Source organism: Doryrhamphus excisus, linkage group LG2 (genome assembly GCF_037039965.1).
Source record: "Doryrhamphus excisus strain RoL-2023G ecotype Guam linkage group LG2, RoL_Dexc_Guam_v1.1, whole genome shotgun sequence".
Taxonomy (NCBI): Eukaryota; Metazoa; Chordata; class Actinopteri; order Syngnathiformes; family Syngnathidae; genus Doryrhamphus; species Doryrhamphus excisus.
Window position 1 is genome coordinate 21082605 of NC_136358.1, and position 17980 is coordinate 21100584.

Genomic DNA, 17980 nt, shown 5'->3' on the forward strand with positions numbered 1-17980 from the left:
CACAAGTATGAACACGCTGGGGTTTTTTTGTCAATGTCACAAACAAGACGGAGCCGCCTGGGAGTGCTTAGCTTATTCTTACGTAGGTTTTGGCTAAATGAAGTATTTTCAGCACCCCCCCCCCCCATATTGGGGCTCACACCAAAATCATTTTTTGTGCACTATTATTATAATTATAATTTTATTATATATAATAATAATAATAATAATAATAATCATTGATAAAATAATTATTATATTTTTTTACATTTAAAAAAATAAAAATAATTATAAAAACAAACAAATAAAATAATTAGACAGTTTTTTTACTTTGCTTTTGTTTTAATTGTCATAAAACATATATTTTTTATAATATATAATAATTATTATTATTGATAAAATAATTATTATATTTATTAAAATAAAAAAATAATCATAAAAACGTATAAAAAATAAAATAATTATGCACTTTTTTACTTTGCTTTTGTTTTAATTGTCAAAAACATGATTTGTTTTTATTATATATAATAATTATTATTATTGATGAAATAATAATTCTATTTATTTAAATAAAAAAATAAAAATTATAAAAACGTATAAAAATAATTATGTACTTTTTTTTTTTACTTTGCTTTTGTTTTAATTGTCATTTGAGAATTGGTGGCTCAATCAAAAAGTAAGCCAGTGACAGGCCAGTGCTTTAGGGTGACTTTCTTAGCTAGCTAGCTAGCTGGCATGTATTCTAGAACCATGATGTGCTAGAGCCAGCGTGATGCAGTCGTCCACGCCGTGTGGCTTTTGGACGACAAAGAATAAGAATGTTGCCCAAAGTGTTGATGCAGGGAGCGCTTTCCGTGTTGACATTGAAATTATGCAGCAATCAAAACAGCTGAAGCTTGTGTGTGTGTGTGTGTGTGTGTGTGTGAGTGTGTGTGTGTGTGTGTGTGTGTGTGTGTCTTTGTGTGTGTGTTTATCCTGCGCATAAAGCGTGTTAGAAGTGGACTTTGCCTTGAGCACCACTTCACCTTTCTTCCTCGGCTCGATGCCACACACTCGCACACGCATACACACACGCAAGGCGCACACATGAATGTTTGATTCCGTGTGCAGGAGCATATATATTTTTTATTTTTGTGTCATCTGCTAACCTGAGCTGACACGCAACAATGCGTCTCGTGCCTTCATGTTATTGTCATGCTAAGCTGAGACAGTGGCTACATAGCAGCATATCATAGCAACCCACAGATACTATCGGTCGTTATTATTCACCATGATGACACCCCCCCCTTTTCGCCCCACCAGGGCCAGAACCAGAGGATCAGCCCATGCTCCACCCTGACCAGCAGCACTGCCTCCCCCCCTGCAGGCAGCCCCTGCTCCACCCTGCCCCCCGCCATGCCGGGCCAGGCCGGCACCAAGGACTGCGCCTACGGTTCCGTCACCAGTCCCACCTCCACGCTGGAGAGCCGTGACAGCGGGATTATCGGTGAGAAATGTCTTTGTGTCGCCATATCGCAAGAAGCTGGCAAAATTATTGACATTTTTAGTCTGATTAATCTTCAAATTAATCAATCACCATTTGAGGCTGCATGTCCAAAATGTTTTATTAGCTAAAAGATACATCTGAATAAAATGCAAATGTTCCAGGATTCATATGAATCGCAAGCGTTGCGTTCAAAGACACCATGCCATTTCAGTTGACTTCAGTTGGTTTGACTGGATTGTCTGGGATTTCCGAACTGAACTGAACTGAAACGCAGCATTCAGCGTGATGCCTGAAGTAGGCCATGATGTGCATGTGGTTAACACGGGGGGGGGGGGGGGGGGGGGGGGGGGTTCCATTGGCCATATTTTTACAATATACTGGTAATATATATATAGTTTTTTATAAAAACTATATATAGTTTTTTATAAAAACTATATAGTTTTTTATAAAAACTATATATTGGCCCTATTTTTACAGGTAATGTATACAAAAAGTAAGAAGATTAATTTTAGGACAGGAAAATTTACCACAATTATTTAAGAAGAAAAATTTTTAAGAAAAAAAATATTCTCATATATTATTTTATTATTTTAATATATTCTTATATATTTAAGAAAAAAATGCAGTACTGGAAAAAAACGTCCGAGGACACCCCCGGTTTAACATCATTGATGAATTTATGTATTTATTGTTCTTATTTCTTGGAGAAATTTGAAAAGGTCCGATCAGGAAGTCCCAAGTGTCGGTGTTCTGCTCCAATGTAAACAAAAAAACTACCAAGCTAAGCTAATCTTCCAGGAATCTTTCCTGGAACGCCAAAGCCGGAGGTGTTGCTCACCTCAGGCATCTTCGGAAATGCAAATGAAGAACACAAAGCCGCCGTGAGCGGTGATGTTGTGTGTGATGACTTCCAAACGGGAAGGAGTAGCGGCCGCATCCTACGCTTTGGTGCCTACGCCGCCAATTCCACATCACTGGATTTTTTTTTCCCTTCCCGGAGCTTCAGTGGCTGTTGATGTGATGCCGTGCGTCTAAACGTGTGCCAGCGTTGTTTCGTTGTTTTGTGCGCCAAATGGACTCGGAAGGACAGGAAATAAGCGTGAACGTGGCCGGCAGCGTCCAAGGATTATTTCCAATGTCATGTGACGCTTGCATTGATGCAGTGTATCTCCTCTGTGAGGAACCAAAGTTGGTTCCCGCAGCGCTAACTGCCTGTGTTCTTCCCGTCCCGGCAGCCACGCTGACCAGCTACTCTGAGAACATGGAGCGCGGCGGCAAACACGGCGAGGGATCGCGGGGCAACCTGAAGCTGTGGCAGTCGCAGAAATCAGGCATGGACTCCTTCCTGTACCGCGTGGACGAGAACATGACGGCGTCCACCTACAGCCTCAACAAAATCCCCGAGCGCAGCCTGGAGAGCATGTCCTCCCACTCGGCCCACTCCATCCCTCTGTACCTCATGCCCCGCCCCAACTCTGTGGCCGGTGAGTCCCTCCCCGCCTCCTTGTCCAACCCCTCAAGCGGAAATATGCTGACTCGCCGTTTGGCGACGCGTATTTCTGTTTGTTTTGCTCCTTCCAGACGTTCTTTTCCTGCTTGATTTCTTCCTTTGTGGACTTTCCCGCTTCTCCACACAGCAGATGAGGAATCATGACGTCTATGATGTCTATCTATTAATGATCCATCATTAAAAAATAATAGTAAAACCAATTGCAAATAAATATACTTATTATATTATATTTTTTATTATTAAAATTAATTAAAATGAAAGAAAATTAATTAAATATAATTAATTAATAAATTATTTTTATTATATATTTATATATATATATATATATTTGTAAAAAACATCAAATTAAAAAATAAATCAATAATAAATAATACAAATAGAAAAAATATATAGCAATACTTCCTTCGGTGTCTCACGGATGTGACATTACTGACACCTAGTGACCAAGGTGAGAATCCTACATATCATCACAAACTGAGTATTTGTATATTACCTCACTATTTACCTCACTTAGCCATATTTATGCTTGAAAATGCTCCCGTAAATATGTAAAATATGCTTGTTTAGGCCGTATTCAACCAAGAAACAGCAGGATTGATATTTTTGAAAAGCTGTGAACGCATGAAGGCTTGAAAGGGAAGCGTGAAGCGATGAGGGATTACTCTGTACAATTTGAAGCCGTGAAAAAAAGATAATGAAGGCAGTTAGGAAGCAGGAAAGGACGCTGATGCTTCTTATTGTGGGCTGCGGTTTGATAACACGCACACACACACACACACACACACACACAACCACACACACACACGGTGGACCTGGTGGTTGCTTTCACTGGCTTTGGCAGCAAGCAGTCAACATGGACTTGGTTATGATGGGAAAAGTGGGAAGGTGTTGATACAGCACAATTCCCTATAATCCCTCTGGCTTTCTTCCTCCGAGACGAGGAGCCAGGATCGGCCGTTTTATCTCCCTTTCATGTGCGATGGGATCGAGGACTGCAGAGGAAGGCGGGAAGTGAGGAGGGAGGCTGATGGCGTTAGGTTGGGGTCAGCCCGGATTTTGGGTGATGTCCGGGGCCCAGACACGGACGCTGAAAAAAATATAATATTATGATAATAAAGTCCAAATATTATATATAATTACAAGAAGAATTTTTTTTTTTTTTTTTTAACAGAAATGGAAAAGGTGACGCCCTAATATTAAAAGAAAAAAGTCACATTCTAATGAGGAAAAAGGTCACAATTTTACCAGAACATTACGATAATAAAGTACAAATATTCTGGGAATAATTTCATAGAAAAAAAATATTTTTTTTAACAGAAATGGAAAAAATGACGTCCAAATATTAAAATAAAAAAGTCACATTCTGATGAGGAAAAAGGTCACAATTTTACGAGAATAAACTGGTAACATTATGAGGAAAAATAATATCTTTTTGGTAGCATGGAGTTGAAATATTCAAGAAAATAGACATCATCTTTTCAAAGTTTTATGAGAAGCAAAGAATAAGTATTTGGAAAATTAGGGGACAAAGGCATAATATTAGGATAATATTATAATATTAGGGGCATTTGTTTTTGTTTTCTGTCCTTCCTGCATCCTGTGGTTTCCTTTCTCCTCCCTTTTTTTCGTCCTTCATTTCCTTCTCCCTCTTCCTTCCCTTCCTTCCTAACCTCCTCTTTTCCTTCCACCCGCCTGCTTCAACACTTCCTTCCTTCCTGCTGCCCCCCCGTGCAGACGTAGCACATTGGCGGAGGAGCAATGAACGTGATGCGAGCAGACTGCTGCATTGCAGATACGAGAGATGAGCACACAGATTGGAATCCTGGCATTCCAAGTCCAAACGCCTCCTTGTGTAGCTGCAACGTGGAAAGCCCTCATCCCATTGAGGAGAAAATCCTTGCAACTGCTTTTTACGTCTCGCTGAAACACACATGCGGTCGCGGAAGCACACTCGGAGCCACAGGAAGTGAACCATGAAGATGGCGGACGTGCTGTGGTATGCCGAGGTGTGATTCCAAACTAGGCTGCAGATGATCCGGACTGGACTATGGTCTTGTGGAACAACAGGGTGCCAAGATCATCTGTTAAGATAGATCTTCCTTAACAGGAAGCTGCGCCGCTGCACGCCTCCAATTTCACGCCTTCACTTTATTGCGCTTTTTCATAAAAACTTATTAACTTATTAATCCCCCAAATTAAGCCGATTTGACGTCTTTTGGCCTAAATGAAGCATTTCCAACTGGAACTAATGCAATTTTTAAAAAAATATTACCTTTGTTGTTATTATTATTAATTGTATTTCTTACTTTTTTAATATAGTTATATTATATACAGAATTTTAAATTATTTTATTATTGTGAAAAAATATTTAAATAAGTAAATATATGTATTGATTATTGTTTTATTTTGCCATTGCTTTAAACATGTATATTATAAGTATATTTATATTCATACATATATAAATAATTAAAAAAACAAAATAATACTAATTAAATTATTAATTAGAAAAATACATTTTAAAAGACACTTAATTTTTCTTATTATTATTTTTCTTATTCTTATTCTTAATCATTTTTCTTATTATTAATTGCATTTCTTACTTTTTTAATATAGTTACATAAGATACAGTATTTAAAATTATTTGATTGTGAAAAAATATTTAGATAAATAAACAGGTAAAGTAAATATTTGTATTAATTATTATTTTATTTTGGCATTGCTTTAATGTATTTGTATATGAATTAAGTTAATATATTTATTATCCTTAACAAAGCACTTCCGGGAAGCGCAGCCGTGTCCTCGGGTGGCTCTCTTCCACCACTTGGACTCCCTCGTTTGTCACCTCAGCAAGCTGGAAGTCGGGGGAGGGGGGTTGACGGTGGAATGGCGTGGGCGGAATCTAATCTAACCGAATATTTTCTGTGAACAATCATCAGCCGGCGCCGACTTCATGAATAAGACATCGGTATGCGCGGCTAATTAATCCTGAGAGGGGCCGGGTGGGCATCTGCCGAGTGACAGACGGCGACGGCGGGGAATTCTGGAGCGGTGACGCGGCTCAGGGTCCCCCTCCCCTCCCGGAGGAGCCGGAGAAATGCCTCGGCCTTCTTGAAACATCTGACAGGTGCTTCCATGCGTATTCATTTGAGTTTGTTTCTCCTCTGTGGCGCGATGGCAGCCACTAGCTCCGCCCACCTGGAAGACCTGGCCTACCTGGATGAGCAGAGGAACACGCCGCTACGCGCCTCTCTGCGCATGCCCAGACAGAGCACCACCTGCGGGCCGGGACACTCGGGGCAGGACTTGAGAGGTGTGTCCTTAACACACATACACAAACACACACACTAAAGCAATAGTGCTACATGTGCTAAAGTGTTAGCTTAGCACCCAAATCTTGTTCGGCCTTCCTGTTAGCGTTCAATATGTGTGAGTCCAACAATTAGCTTGCTAGCACATGGCAATAAGCGAAAATTGACCACATGTCACATGTCTATGATGTCATCAGCAGGCTGGCTGTGTAGTTATTTTTTAACGAACATGTTTACATCATATTTAATTGGTTCCAGACTCGATCCAGATCCTTGAATTGACACAATACAGAATACATTGTTGTTAAAATTTAATATTTTCAGAGTTCGAGCATACTATAAAACCTTTTTATGATTTTCTGAATGTGATTTCAAACATTATTAGAGCCCTCTGGACATGAAATAACACCCCTATAGTCCCCTTTACACTCCTGTTACACATTGTTTACAACACATTGCAAATGTAATGCTGTCTTGCTGACTCATGACGACCGTTAGTGAGCTAACAAGCTAGCGAGCTAACCCGTTTTAAACTTTCATTCAGGCAGGGTCAACGCTGGACTGGTGGCCAGCCAATCACAGGGCACATATAGACAAACAACTATTCCCAACCACATTCATACCTATGGACAATTTGGAGTGGCCAATGAAGCTAACATGCTAGCATGTTTTTGGAATGGGGGAGGAAACCGGAGTCCCAGGAGAAAAAAACATGCAAACTCCACACAGAGATGGCCGAGGGGTCTCGTGCGCGCTAACCACTCGGCAGCACAGTTTTGAACTTAAGTAGCCAAAAACCTCCCAGTTCCACACTGAATGGGAGGAGAGGAGGTAAGGTAATAATAATAAAGAATAGATTAGCACAAAACAGCCATCATATGAATGAAGTTCTGGAAAAGCTGGATATTCCTAGGGATGAAAGTATTATCATCCATTTCCAGAACATAACAAACACAGCAGCCATCTTGGGAATTGAGGCCTTTATGCTAACTCGTACCGTTAGCAAGATGTTTTTCCTTGTACCATCTTCCTCTTCCTCCTGCTGCTCAGCCAGCATGAGTCATCCTCACCTGGTGAATAATTCAAAGCGTCTGAGACGCCGGCCCCCGTCTGGCCACGGAGGTGTCCGCGGTTGCGGCGGAGGGGGCGGGAAGTGATACCTTGCTCAATTTTGCTTGAGGGGAGGCATCGCTCTCGCCCTAAAACAGCTCCCCGTTTGCCAGCTATGTGTTCCCGGTGTTCCCGGTGTAGCCGCCGGTAATGTGGTTTATGCCGGAGCGGAGCATGGAGGCTGATTGGGATAGCGGCACGTAAAACCCGCGTACGTCCCGACTTGGCCACATTGCATCATCCTTTCTTTCACCCCAACCGAGTAGCGTTACATCAGCAGGCGTGACTGATAGAAGCGCCGTTTGCGTTTGCGACTGCGAGTGAATATCCAAGCGGGAGTTTCTTTCCTTTTCTTTGGCGCTGTGGCCGGAATTATGATTCCTGGAAGCGAAGCAATGCTAGCAAGCGGCGCTTTGGAGGAAGAATAGATGAAGAGCAATATGTGCTCATTATACGTAGCGCCCAGCCGCGCTCTTTGGCGAGCCGGCCGCACCCGTTTGGCGTGGACACGCACAACACTAACGCTTGACGGACGCCGTTGCCAACAACGCTTTCACGGGATGCACGTTCCTTCATCCCTACTGTCCTAAACTGACTTGAATCGGGACACGCGGTGTGCAGACTCACCTTGCAAGCCATTTTGGGATTTTGGACAGCCGTAGAAAGACTTTGCTCCAACATTAGTGACGTTCCACCTCGCCAGTGCACCAACATTCCCACAAATACGCTCCCAAAAGTGGTAGAATTTCGAATCCATCCATCCATTTTCCGCTCATCCGAGCTAGCTAGTGAAGCCTATTCCCGGTGAACGTTTGCAGAGTTGAAGTATCTCAGGGGTCGGGGGTCAGTGTAGAGCACCGTCATGTCAATCTACATTCGAAATCTACGAAAGAACGATTGCAGATACAAGAGGCCGGAATGGGAGACGAGGTGAGGAGCTTCCTAATCCAGAGTAGAGCGGCGGTTCCTTCACTTTGAATAGGAGCCACTTGAGGTAGATCTGGCATCCCATCTACCTCGTCGTAGACCAAGGAGACGCTAGGGAATGACAACCGATTTAGGATGAATCAGGAATCTCGGGATTCCTCTCACTTCTTTGAGTGCGTTTTGCTGCTCACTCGTGTCCTTCATTTGCCCTTTAACCTTTGGCTTGTCCTGTGTTTGCTTTGCCTCAGCTTCCACCAACAACTCCCACGCCTGGCAGTCGCAGTCACGTAAGTCACCTTGACGTTCTTGGCGGCACGGCACGAACGCTTCGGATTAACCGGCAGATGCTTTCAAGAATACATGAAAAAAAAACGAAAAGACAAGTGATGATACGTTTAAATTCTTCACATCCCCAAATCATTTTATCTTCAACAAGCTTGACGTTTGTGCAGCGACTCCCTCTAGTGGCACAAGAGACCCTCACACCTTTTAACGTTTTCATTTTAAAACGCCGTTTGTGGCGTCCCCTATGTGCGACCTTAGCTCATTTTTTACAACCTCATCTAACCACACCACAGGAAGTTATTAGCAACTATGGAGGAGCAGCATGGAGAAGCACTAGCGATGTTCCCGAGGTGGATTTGAACCATAACGTATGCGTCATTGTACACACATCAAATCAGTTGTGGTGTGTTAAGAAGCGGCGATGATGTCGTATTTTTATAATTGGAGCATAAACAGCCGATGTACAACCTTCTAAATATGCTAAATAAACATTATTAGAGCCCTTTGGACATTAAATAACACCCCTATAGTCACTTTTACAGCCTTATTACTCAACATAGAGGACATAATAAGAGAAATTAAGATAAATAATACAAAATATTTACTTACACATGTTAACATTGGTAGAGATTCTTTTATTTTGTAACTTCCTGTTGTGTAAAGTACTTCCTGAATACCTTATATTTGGGTTTTACTTCCAATTTTTATGCTTAAAAATGCCTTTTTGTGACTAAAAATTATTTATGAAAGGAAAATGTTCTTAGTTAGATCATAGGGAACCTATTCTAATGTTTTTTAACATTATTATGTTTTTCTAGACATGAAATAACACCCTTATAGTCACCGTTAGACTCCTATTATTATAGAGAAAATAAGATATAAATAATATATATGATATAGTGAAAAGTATAGAGATCAACATTATTGATCGAGTGTCAAATACTACACATCAATGTGTGTTGCGAATGCATTGTATTTGTTTTGTACATTTATTATGTTTAAACATGCTTCATTTAGGGAATAAAATGTGCATTAAATATATATAAATAATATATTAAATAATATAATTATTTAAAAAATAATAATTTTAAATAGTATAATAAATAAAATTAAATGTGCATTTTTTATAAATATTTTTATCAATGGAATATGTTCACGTGTTTTATGTTTTGTGTGAGATATTTCCAGTAAGTCTTTAGCCATTTATTATATTTAAACATGCTTCATTTAGGGAAAAATGTGCATTAAAAATATATAAATAATATATTAAATAATATAATTATTTAAAAATATATATTAAATAATATAATAAATAATATTAAATATGCATTTTTCTACCCGAACCCGCCCCCGCCCCTTCCCTCTGACCCGGCAGTGCGTTTCGCTCCGTATCGGCCCCAGGACATCGCCCTGAAGCCGCTGCTATTCGAGGTACCGTCCATCACCATGGACTCGGTCTTCACGGGTCGGGAGTGGCTCTTCCAGGAGGTGGACGCCCACCTCAACCGGCCCACCTGCGGCGGCAGTCGCGGCGTGGTGGTGGTGGGCAACATCGGCTTCGGGAAGACGGCCATCATTTCCCGCCTGGTGGCGCTCAGCTGCCACGGTACCCGCATGAGGCAGATCGCCTCCGACAGCCCGCAGGCCTCGCCCAAACGTAGGTGCTCGCTCTTGGAGACAAAAAACGTCTTTGTGTTTTGATTGGACGAGCGTGTCCCATGTCCAGATGGGGAGGGGCTCCCTCTCAGCCAGTCCCAGCCCAGCCACGGCACCCTGGGGGGAGGCAGCTGTCCCGGCACCCCCGAGATGAGACGACGTCAGGAGGAGTCCATGAGGAGACTGGCCTCTCAGGTATGATCAGCATCAGCATCTTTGATTCATGGAGGACCAACACATCCAGGAAGTGATGGTTGATCCTTCATGGAATCCTTGATTGATGGATTAGGTGGATGTTGGTGGAATTGAGACTGATTGATTCATAGATGGAACAATTGATCGACTGAATATTAATAACAACTCAACTCGACACAAAATGCAGTTTTGAAATGAAACTAACTATTATTAAGGGAGAAAAAAATCCATCCTTCGCAGCAACAACTGCAAGCAAGCGTTTGTGATAACTTGCAATGAGCTTTTGAAGGTCTTGCCACGGCATCTCCATAGCATCCAGCTCAGGACTTGGATTAGCCTGCTCCAAAGTCTTGCCAATCAGATATGGACTATCGCAGTAGGTCTTCCTGGTCCTGAAGCAGCAAAATGTCCCCGGACCGTCACACTACCACCACCACATTTGACTTTTTCTGAAACGTGTTACTTTTCCAAAAAAGTCCACCTTCTGTTGAGACCTGCGGTTGTTGTGGGGTCTTTTGTGACCTCTTGAATGAGTCGGCACAACGCTCTTGGGGTCATTTTTGGTTGACCGGCCTGATCTGTGTCCAATTAGCCATGTTAGCCATAAGGGAGGGATTGCAGTACTGTTGTCCCTCGTTCATAGTTTATAAGGTGAATTGGTAATAAAAAATGTCATATATTTGGAGTTAGAGCCTGTTTATGATTTACTAAATAGGGTTTTGAACATTATTAGAGCAGTGTAGACATGAAATAACACGCCAAAAGTCACCTTTACAGTCCTGTTATTCATTGTTTACATCGCATTCCAACTTTTATACGTAGTACCTTGGATTAGAAATGTCAATGAAACAGCGCCCCCGTGTGGGTCACCGCAGGCATGCTAAGGTACTTTGTGACTTCTTGGAAGGTGTCTCATTGTGTCCAAATCTGTAAGGTCACCTGATCCACGCACACTCAGCCTGATGCATTATGCAGATGTGTTTAAAAAAGAAAAAACAACTTTGCCGGGGAGTCTTATGAAATATTAATATGTGCAGAATGCCACTTCCCAGCCAAGCTATTAGATCTTGTTAATTCTCTGCATTAATAATTCAGCTCACTCGCTTTTTCACCTCCATTTTTTATTATTTTATTCCAATCTGGACATTTTTTCGTGTTTGAAAAATCATCCCATGCGATCCCAGCATCGCCATCCTTTGGAAGGCTTTTATTTTGTAGCCACTGGCTGGTGGAGTAATTCCCGCATGGGCGCATGTCGCTGGCTGGGAAACGTGACAACCTCGCAACTCTCGTACCAGCGTGCACGAGCCCACGCCGTCTCCTGGCAACCAGAAGTGATGAATTATTAATTATTAACAGCAATCTTCCAGCCGTGAACCTGACGCTCTTTTTATCAACTGCGATTGACTGCAACTTCCTGTTTGTGTGACTCTGCGTCGCCCCCAGGTGGTGGCCTACCACTACTGCCAGGCGGACAACGCCTACACCTGCCTGGTGCCCGAGTTCGTGCACAACGTGGCGGCTCTGTTGTGCCGCTCGCCTCACCTAGTGGCCTACAGGGAGCAGATGCTGAGGGAGCCGCACCTCCAGAGCATCCTGAGCCTGCGCTCCTGCGTCCAAGACCCCCTGGCGTCCTTCAGGAGGGGCGTCTTGGAGCCTTTGGACGCTCTTTATAAAGGTAATACGACCAAGGTTTTGTAACGGAGATTCGTGGGGTGCATTGTGGTGATCTGCCTGTTGTCCAGAGAGGAAGATCAACTCCGAGGAGGACCTCATCGTCCTCATTGACGGCCTGAACGAGGCCGAGTTCCACAAGCCAGACTACGGCGACACCATCGTCTCCTTTCTCTGCAAAACCATCAACAAGTTCCCTCCCTGGCTCAAACTGGTGGTGACGGTCCGAACCACCCTGCAGGTCAGTGCTGGACCGGACCGGACCAGACTGTGGAGTTGCGGTGTTCTTGATGCCGCAGTTTTTGTCCCACGGCTGCAGGAGATCACCAACCCGCTGCCTTTCCACCGCATCTCCCTGGACTCCCTGGAGGAGAACGACGCCATGGACCAGGACCTGCAGGGCTACATCCTGCACCGCATCCACAGCAGCCCGGAGATCCAGAACAACATCTCGCTCAACGGCAAGATGGACAACACCACATTCGGGAAGCTCAGCGGCCACCTGAAGGCCCTGAGCCAGGGCTCGTACCTGTACCTCAAGCTCACCTTTGACCTCATTGAGAAGGGCTACCTGGTCCTCAAGAGCTCCAGCTACAAGGTGACGACTTCGGATTTGCAGTATTAGGAGTTACTTCATTCCAGGGGCGTACAAAGGTTTTTTTTTTGTTGTCCTGAGGACAGAAAAAAATGCTAATTTTATAAGAATAACATTACATTATTTTAGTAGAAGAAAGTTGAAATATTAAATAAAAAAGACAAGTCAGAAAACAAGCAATAAAGTCAAAACCTTACCACAGGAAGATTAAGAAGAAAGTAGTAAATAGTTGGGGAAAAAATAGCTGTAATTATTTGACAATAAAGTCAAAATAGTCAAAAGTTTCATTTTTATAAGAATAAATAAAATAATGTTATGGGGGAAAATATCATTTTAGTGGCAGAAAGTTTTAAATCTGAAAGAAAAAATTAAAAAATTAGATGAAGGTGAAAAGTTACAATATTATGGGAATAAGGTCATAATTTTATGAAGATTGTTTAAGAAGAAAGTTTAAATATATGGAAAATAAGAAAAGAAAGTAATGGTGAACATACCTGTAAATGTATGAAAATAAAGTCAAAATATTGAGAGAATTTTTTTTTTCTAACAAGAAAGCAAGTTGCAATTTTATGAGAATAAATATAATATATATATATATATATAATATTATGAGGAAATAATGTCAGTTTAATAGCATAAAGCTGAAATATTAAATAATGTTTATTTTGATTTTATTTCAAAGTCGGAATATTCTAAGAAGACAAAATGAAGTGAAATTTGTGGAAAATTAGGCTGGGGAAAAGTTGTATTATTTTGGGAATAAAGTCAAATTATGATGGTAATAATCTGGCTCCAGGTGGTCCCGGTCAACCTGGCAGAGGTGTACCTGCTGCAGTGCAACATGCGCTTCCCCACGCAGTCGTCCTTTGAGCGGGCGCTGCCCCTCCTCAACGTGGCGGTGGCCTCCCTCCACCCGCTGACCGACGAGCAGATCTACCAGGCCATAAACTCCGGCTCGCTGCAGGTAGACGCCCTAAGCGGGGGCGGGAGGGGTGCGGCGGGTCGACACCCCCCAGGGGGTCAAGCTAACGTGCTAATGTCGTGCCGCAGGGCACGCTGGACTGGGACGACTTCCAGCAGCGCTTGGACAACCTGTCCGTCTTCCTGGTGAAGAGGAGGGATGGCACCCGCATGTTTGTCCACCCGTCCTTCAGAGAGTGGTTGATATGGCGGGAGGAAGGAGAGAAGACCAAGTTCCTGTGCGACCCCAGGTGAGTCTCCCTCTGTCCCAATACTTTTGCCCACGCCACATATTCAGCGTTGATTTCCGTGAATGGATGTGCAACATTTATTGCGACCTATCCATTCCGCTTTCAGCCCAAAATAGCGTGTGCATCATCTGCGATATTGTGTGAGAGACGTGCGTCGCCACATTAGTCAGGCGGCTATAAATAGACACGTCTCGTTAGTCACAGCAAGGTGATCAATCCCTCATGGAATGAAGCTCAGGATGGAACATGTTCCCGACTTTTTGTGTTTGCTGTGCAGGAGCGGCCACACTCTGCTGGCCTTCTGGTTCTCTCGGCAGCAGAACAAGCTGAACCGGCAGCAGACCATCGAGCTGGGCCATCACATCCTCAAAGCACATATCTTCAAGGTATCTGTCCATGGTGTCCCACACGCACCAAGCCACCATGCTTTACACCGGCTGTCTCTTCAAGGGCCTCAGCAAGAAAGTGGGGGTCTCCTCTTCCATCTTGCAAGGCTTGTGGGTGTCCTACAGCTCTGAGGGTCTTTCGGCCGCACTCTCGTCTCTGAGGAACCTCTACACCCCCAACATCAAGGTAGACACACAACTGAACATAGTACAGTCAGGCACGCCATAATGTCATTATGGTGTCACTCTGATGTCATTATGATGTCACTCTAATGTCATTATGGTGTCACTCTAATGTCATGATGTCACCGATGTCATTATGGTGTCACTCTAATGTTATTATGGTGTCACTCTAATGTCATTATGATGTCACTCTAATGTTATTATGGTGTCACTCTAATGTCATTATGATGTCACTCTAATGTTATTATGGTGTCACTCTAATGTCATTATGATGTCACTCTAATGTCATTATGGTGTCACTCTAATGTCATTATGGTGTCACTCTAATGTCATTATGGTGTCACTCTGATGTCACTCTAATGTAATTATGACGTCACTCTAATCTTATTATGGCGTCACTCTTAATGTCATTATGATGTCACTCTGATGTCACTCTGATGTCACTCTAATGTCATGATGAAGTCACTCTAATGTCATTATGGTGTCACTCTAATGTCGTTATGGTGTCACTCTAATGTCGTTATGATGTCACTCTAATGTCGTTATGATGTCACTCTAATGTCATTATGATGTCACTCTAATGTCATTATGGTGTCACTCTAATGTTATGGTGTCACTCTGATGTCACTCTAATGTAATTATGATGTCACTCTAATCTTATTATGGCGTCACTCTTAATGTCATTATGGTGTCACTCTCATTATGGTGTCACTCTAATGTCATTATGGTGTCACTCTAATGTCGTTATGATGTCACTCTAATGTCATTATGGTGTCACTCTAATGTCATTATGGTGTCACTCTAATGTCGTTATGATGTCACTCTAATGTCATTATGATGTCACTCTAATGTCATTATGGTGTCACTCTAATGTCATTATGATGTCACTCTGTCATTATGATGTCACTCTAATGTCATTATGATGTCACTCTAATGTCATTATGATGTCATATGGTTCCACTCTAACATCACTCTGATGATGCTACTAATATTAGGGCTGCAGCTATCGAATATTTGAGTAATGTAAATAAGGAAGTAATATCTCGTATGAATTATTTTAATATTTCAACAAAACAAAGTTCGGCACTGACAGCAGCTAGCTTGCCATCATCACGTTGTCTTTCTGCAGGTGAGTCGCCTGCTGATGCTGGGCGGGGCCAACGTCAACTACCGCACAGAGGTGCTGAACAACGCCCCCGTGTTGTGCGTCCACGCCCACCTGGGTTACATGGACATGGTGGCGCTGCTGCTGGAGTTCGGCGCCTTTGCCGACGCCCCCTCCGAGAGCGGCCTCACGCCTCTGGGCTACGCCGCCGCCGGGGGCCACATGGCTATCGTGACGGCGCTGTGCCGCAGGCGGGCCAAGGTGGACCACTTGGACAAGAACGGCCAGTGCGCCCTGGTGCACGCGGCCCTCAGGGGCCACATGGAGGTGGTCAAGTTCCTCATCCAGTGCGACTGGAGCGGCGGGACGCAGCAGCACTCGCCGCAGGGCCAGCAGCGGGCCGGCTTCACCAAGAGCCACGCCGTGCAGCAGGCGCTGGTTGCCGCCGCCAGCATGGGCTACGCCGAGGTAGGACGGCCTGGATCGGCCTGAATCGGACTTGACCATACTTGACCATCTTCTCATCGCCCCTCAGATCGTGTCCTACCTGCTGGACCTGCCTGAGAAAGATGAAGAGGAAGTGGAGCGAGCGCAGATCAACGACTTTGACTCGCTGTGGGGCGAGACAGGTGATTGACGCGTGCGGTGGTGCGATGAGGTCACACGGATTTCGTAATATATTCCCGTTTGTGTGTAGCGCTGACAGCAGCTTCCGGTCGTGGGAAGCTGGAAGTGTGCCGCCTGCTGCTGGAACAGGGCGCCGCCGTGGCTCAGTCCAACAGACGAGGCATCGTCCCGCTGTTCAGCGCCGTCCGTCAGGGCCACTGGCAGGTCGGCCAATGCTCGCGAACGCCTTTTAGCGGTCTAACCGAGCACAGGACTCACGTTTGTTGTGGTGTTTCATCATACGCGTTAGATCGTGGACCTCCTCCTCACGCACGGCGCCGACGCCAACCTGGCAGACAAGCAGGGCCGCACGCCGCTCATGATGGCCGCCTCGGAGGGACACCTGGGGACTGTGGAGTTTCTGCTCTCCCAAGGTGACTTGTCCACCTTCGCAAGCGTAGATCTACAACACTTAGACTCTGGTTTCTCAGGAGCTTCCCTGTCGCTGATGGACAAGGAGGGTCTCACGGCGCTCAGCTGGGCCTGCCTCAAAGGCCACCTGCCCGTCGTGCGCTTCCTGGTGGAGAGCGGCGCTGCCACCGACCACGCCGACAAGAACGGCCGAACGCCACTTGACCTCGCCGCCTTCTACGGCGACTCTGACGTGGTCTGCCAATCATATTTTTCGATATATTTGAACACATTTACATTCCCGTGCGCTCACACCCTCGTCCTCGTCGTCTTCTTGTTCTCCAGGTCCAGTTCCTGGTGGACCACGGGGCCATGATCGAGCATGTGGACTATAGCGGCATGCGTCCCCTGGACCGGGCCGTGGGATGCAGGAACACATCGGTGGTGGTGGCCCTGCTCAAGAAAGGCGCCAAGATAGGTGAGCAATGATGAAGCACAAACATCATCATCATCACGTGGCTGCCGCCATCGGGTCCCGCCTCCACGAGCATGACCTCCATTTGCTCGTCTGCTGTTGGTCCATCTTGCACGAATGCACACACTCAAATTCTTTCAAATATATCTTATTTGCATTTAAGTCATTTTTTCCCTGGTTTAAAGTATTTATATTTTTTTATGCCTTCATTTAAGTAATTTTTTTATTTTAATTTTTATTATTTTTACACTTATTTAAGGCATTTTATTTGTGTTATTTTTGTTTTATTTTTATTATTAATTTGTTTTCTTCTGCTTTTATTTAAGTAATGTTCAATTTTGACTCTTTTTACACTTTTATTTTTTATTTTTATTTTAATTTCAGTAATGTTTAATATTAATTTGTTTATTGTACTTCTAAGTAATGTTAGTTATATTATTTTTACACTTATTTAAGGCATTTTCATTTTGTATTTTATACTTTTTTGCAGTAATGTTTATTAATTTAATTTTTTTATTTTGACACTTTTATTTATTTATTTAAATTTTTTTTTAGTTTAATTTTTGTACTTCCGAGTTAAAGTTTTATTAGTTTTTTTTATTTAAGGCATTTTGTATTTTTTGTGTTATTATTATATTATATTATTATTGCAGTAATGTTTATTAATTTATAATTTTGTTAACTTTTAAGTCATGTTGAACTTGCATTATTTTTACACTTCTTTAAGTGTTTATTTTTATTATTTTTGTATGTATTTATTCCAATCATTTTTATTATTTATTTTTATTGTGTTTTTAAATTTTATTTAAGTCATTTTCAAATTTGATGATTTTTTTCTTTTAAGTTTACATGTGTCCAATTTTAAAATATTTAATATA

The 17980-nt window shown here is 43.0% G+C and overlaps 1 protein-coding gene across 11 annotated transcripts in view; it reads left to right on the plus strand.

The window, feature by feature from the left end:
* The window catches only part of tanc2b (tetratricopeptide repeat, ankyrin repeat and coiled-coil containing 2b), an 80042-nt gene that overhangs the window by 53598 nt on the left and 8464 nt on the right, over positions 1–17980 (plus strand). For 10 of the 11 annotated variants that reach the window (XM_058078123.2, XM_078788345.1, XM_078788341.1 and 7 more), the window contains 19 exons: positions 1282–1465; positions 2701–2949; positions 6154–6285; positions 8569–8607; positions 9981–10262; positions 10332–10456; positions 11903–12134; positions 12202–12371; positions 12450–12728; positions 13522–13689; positions 13776–13936; positions 14214–14322; positions 14387–14509; positions 15635–16078; positions 16146–16239; positions 16308–16441; positions 16527–16650; positions 16708–16883; positions 16973–17105. In XM_058078123.2, the coding sequence (XP_057934106.2) occupies positions 1282–1465; positions 2701–2949; positions 6154–6285; positions 8569–8607; positions 9981–10262; positions 10332–10456; positions 11903–12134; positions 12202–12371; positions 12450–12728; positions 13522–13689; positions 13776–13936; positions 14214–14322; positions 14387–14509; positions 15635–16078; positions 16146–16239; positions 16308–16441; positions 16527–16650; positions 16708–16883; positions 16973–17105 (3358 nt within the window). The remainder of the gene's footprint in view (positions 1–1281; positions 1466–2700; positions 2950–6153; positions 6286–8568; positions 8608–9980; positions 10263–10331; positions 10457–11902; positions 12135–12201; positions 12372–12449; positions 12729–13521; positions 13690–13775; positions 13937–14213; positions 14323–14386; positions 14510–15634; positions 16079–16145; positions 16240–16307; positions 16442–16526; positions 16651–16707; positions 16884–16972; positions 17106–17980) is intronic. The other variant, XM_078788352.1, reaches the window with a different exon arrangement.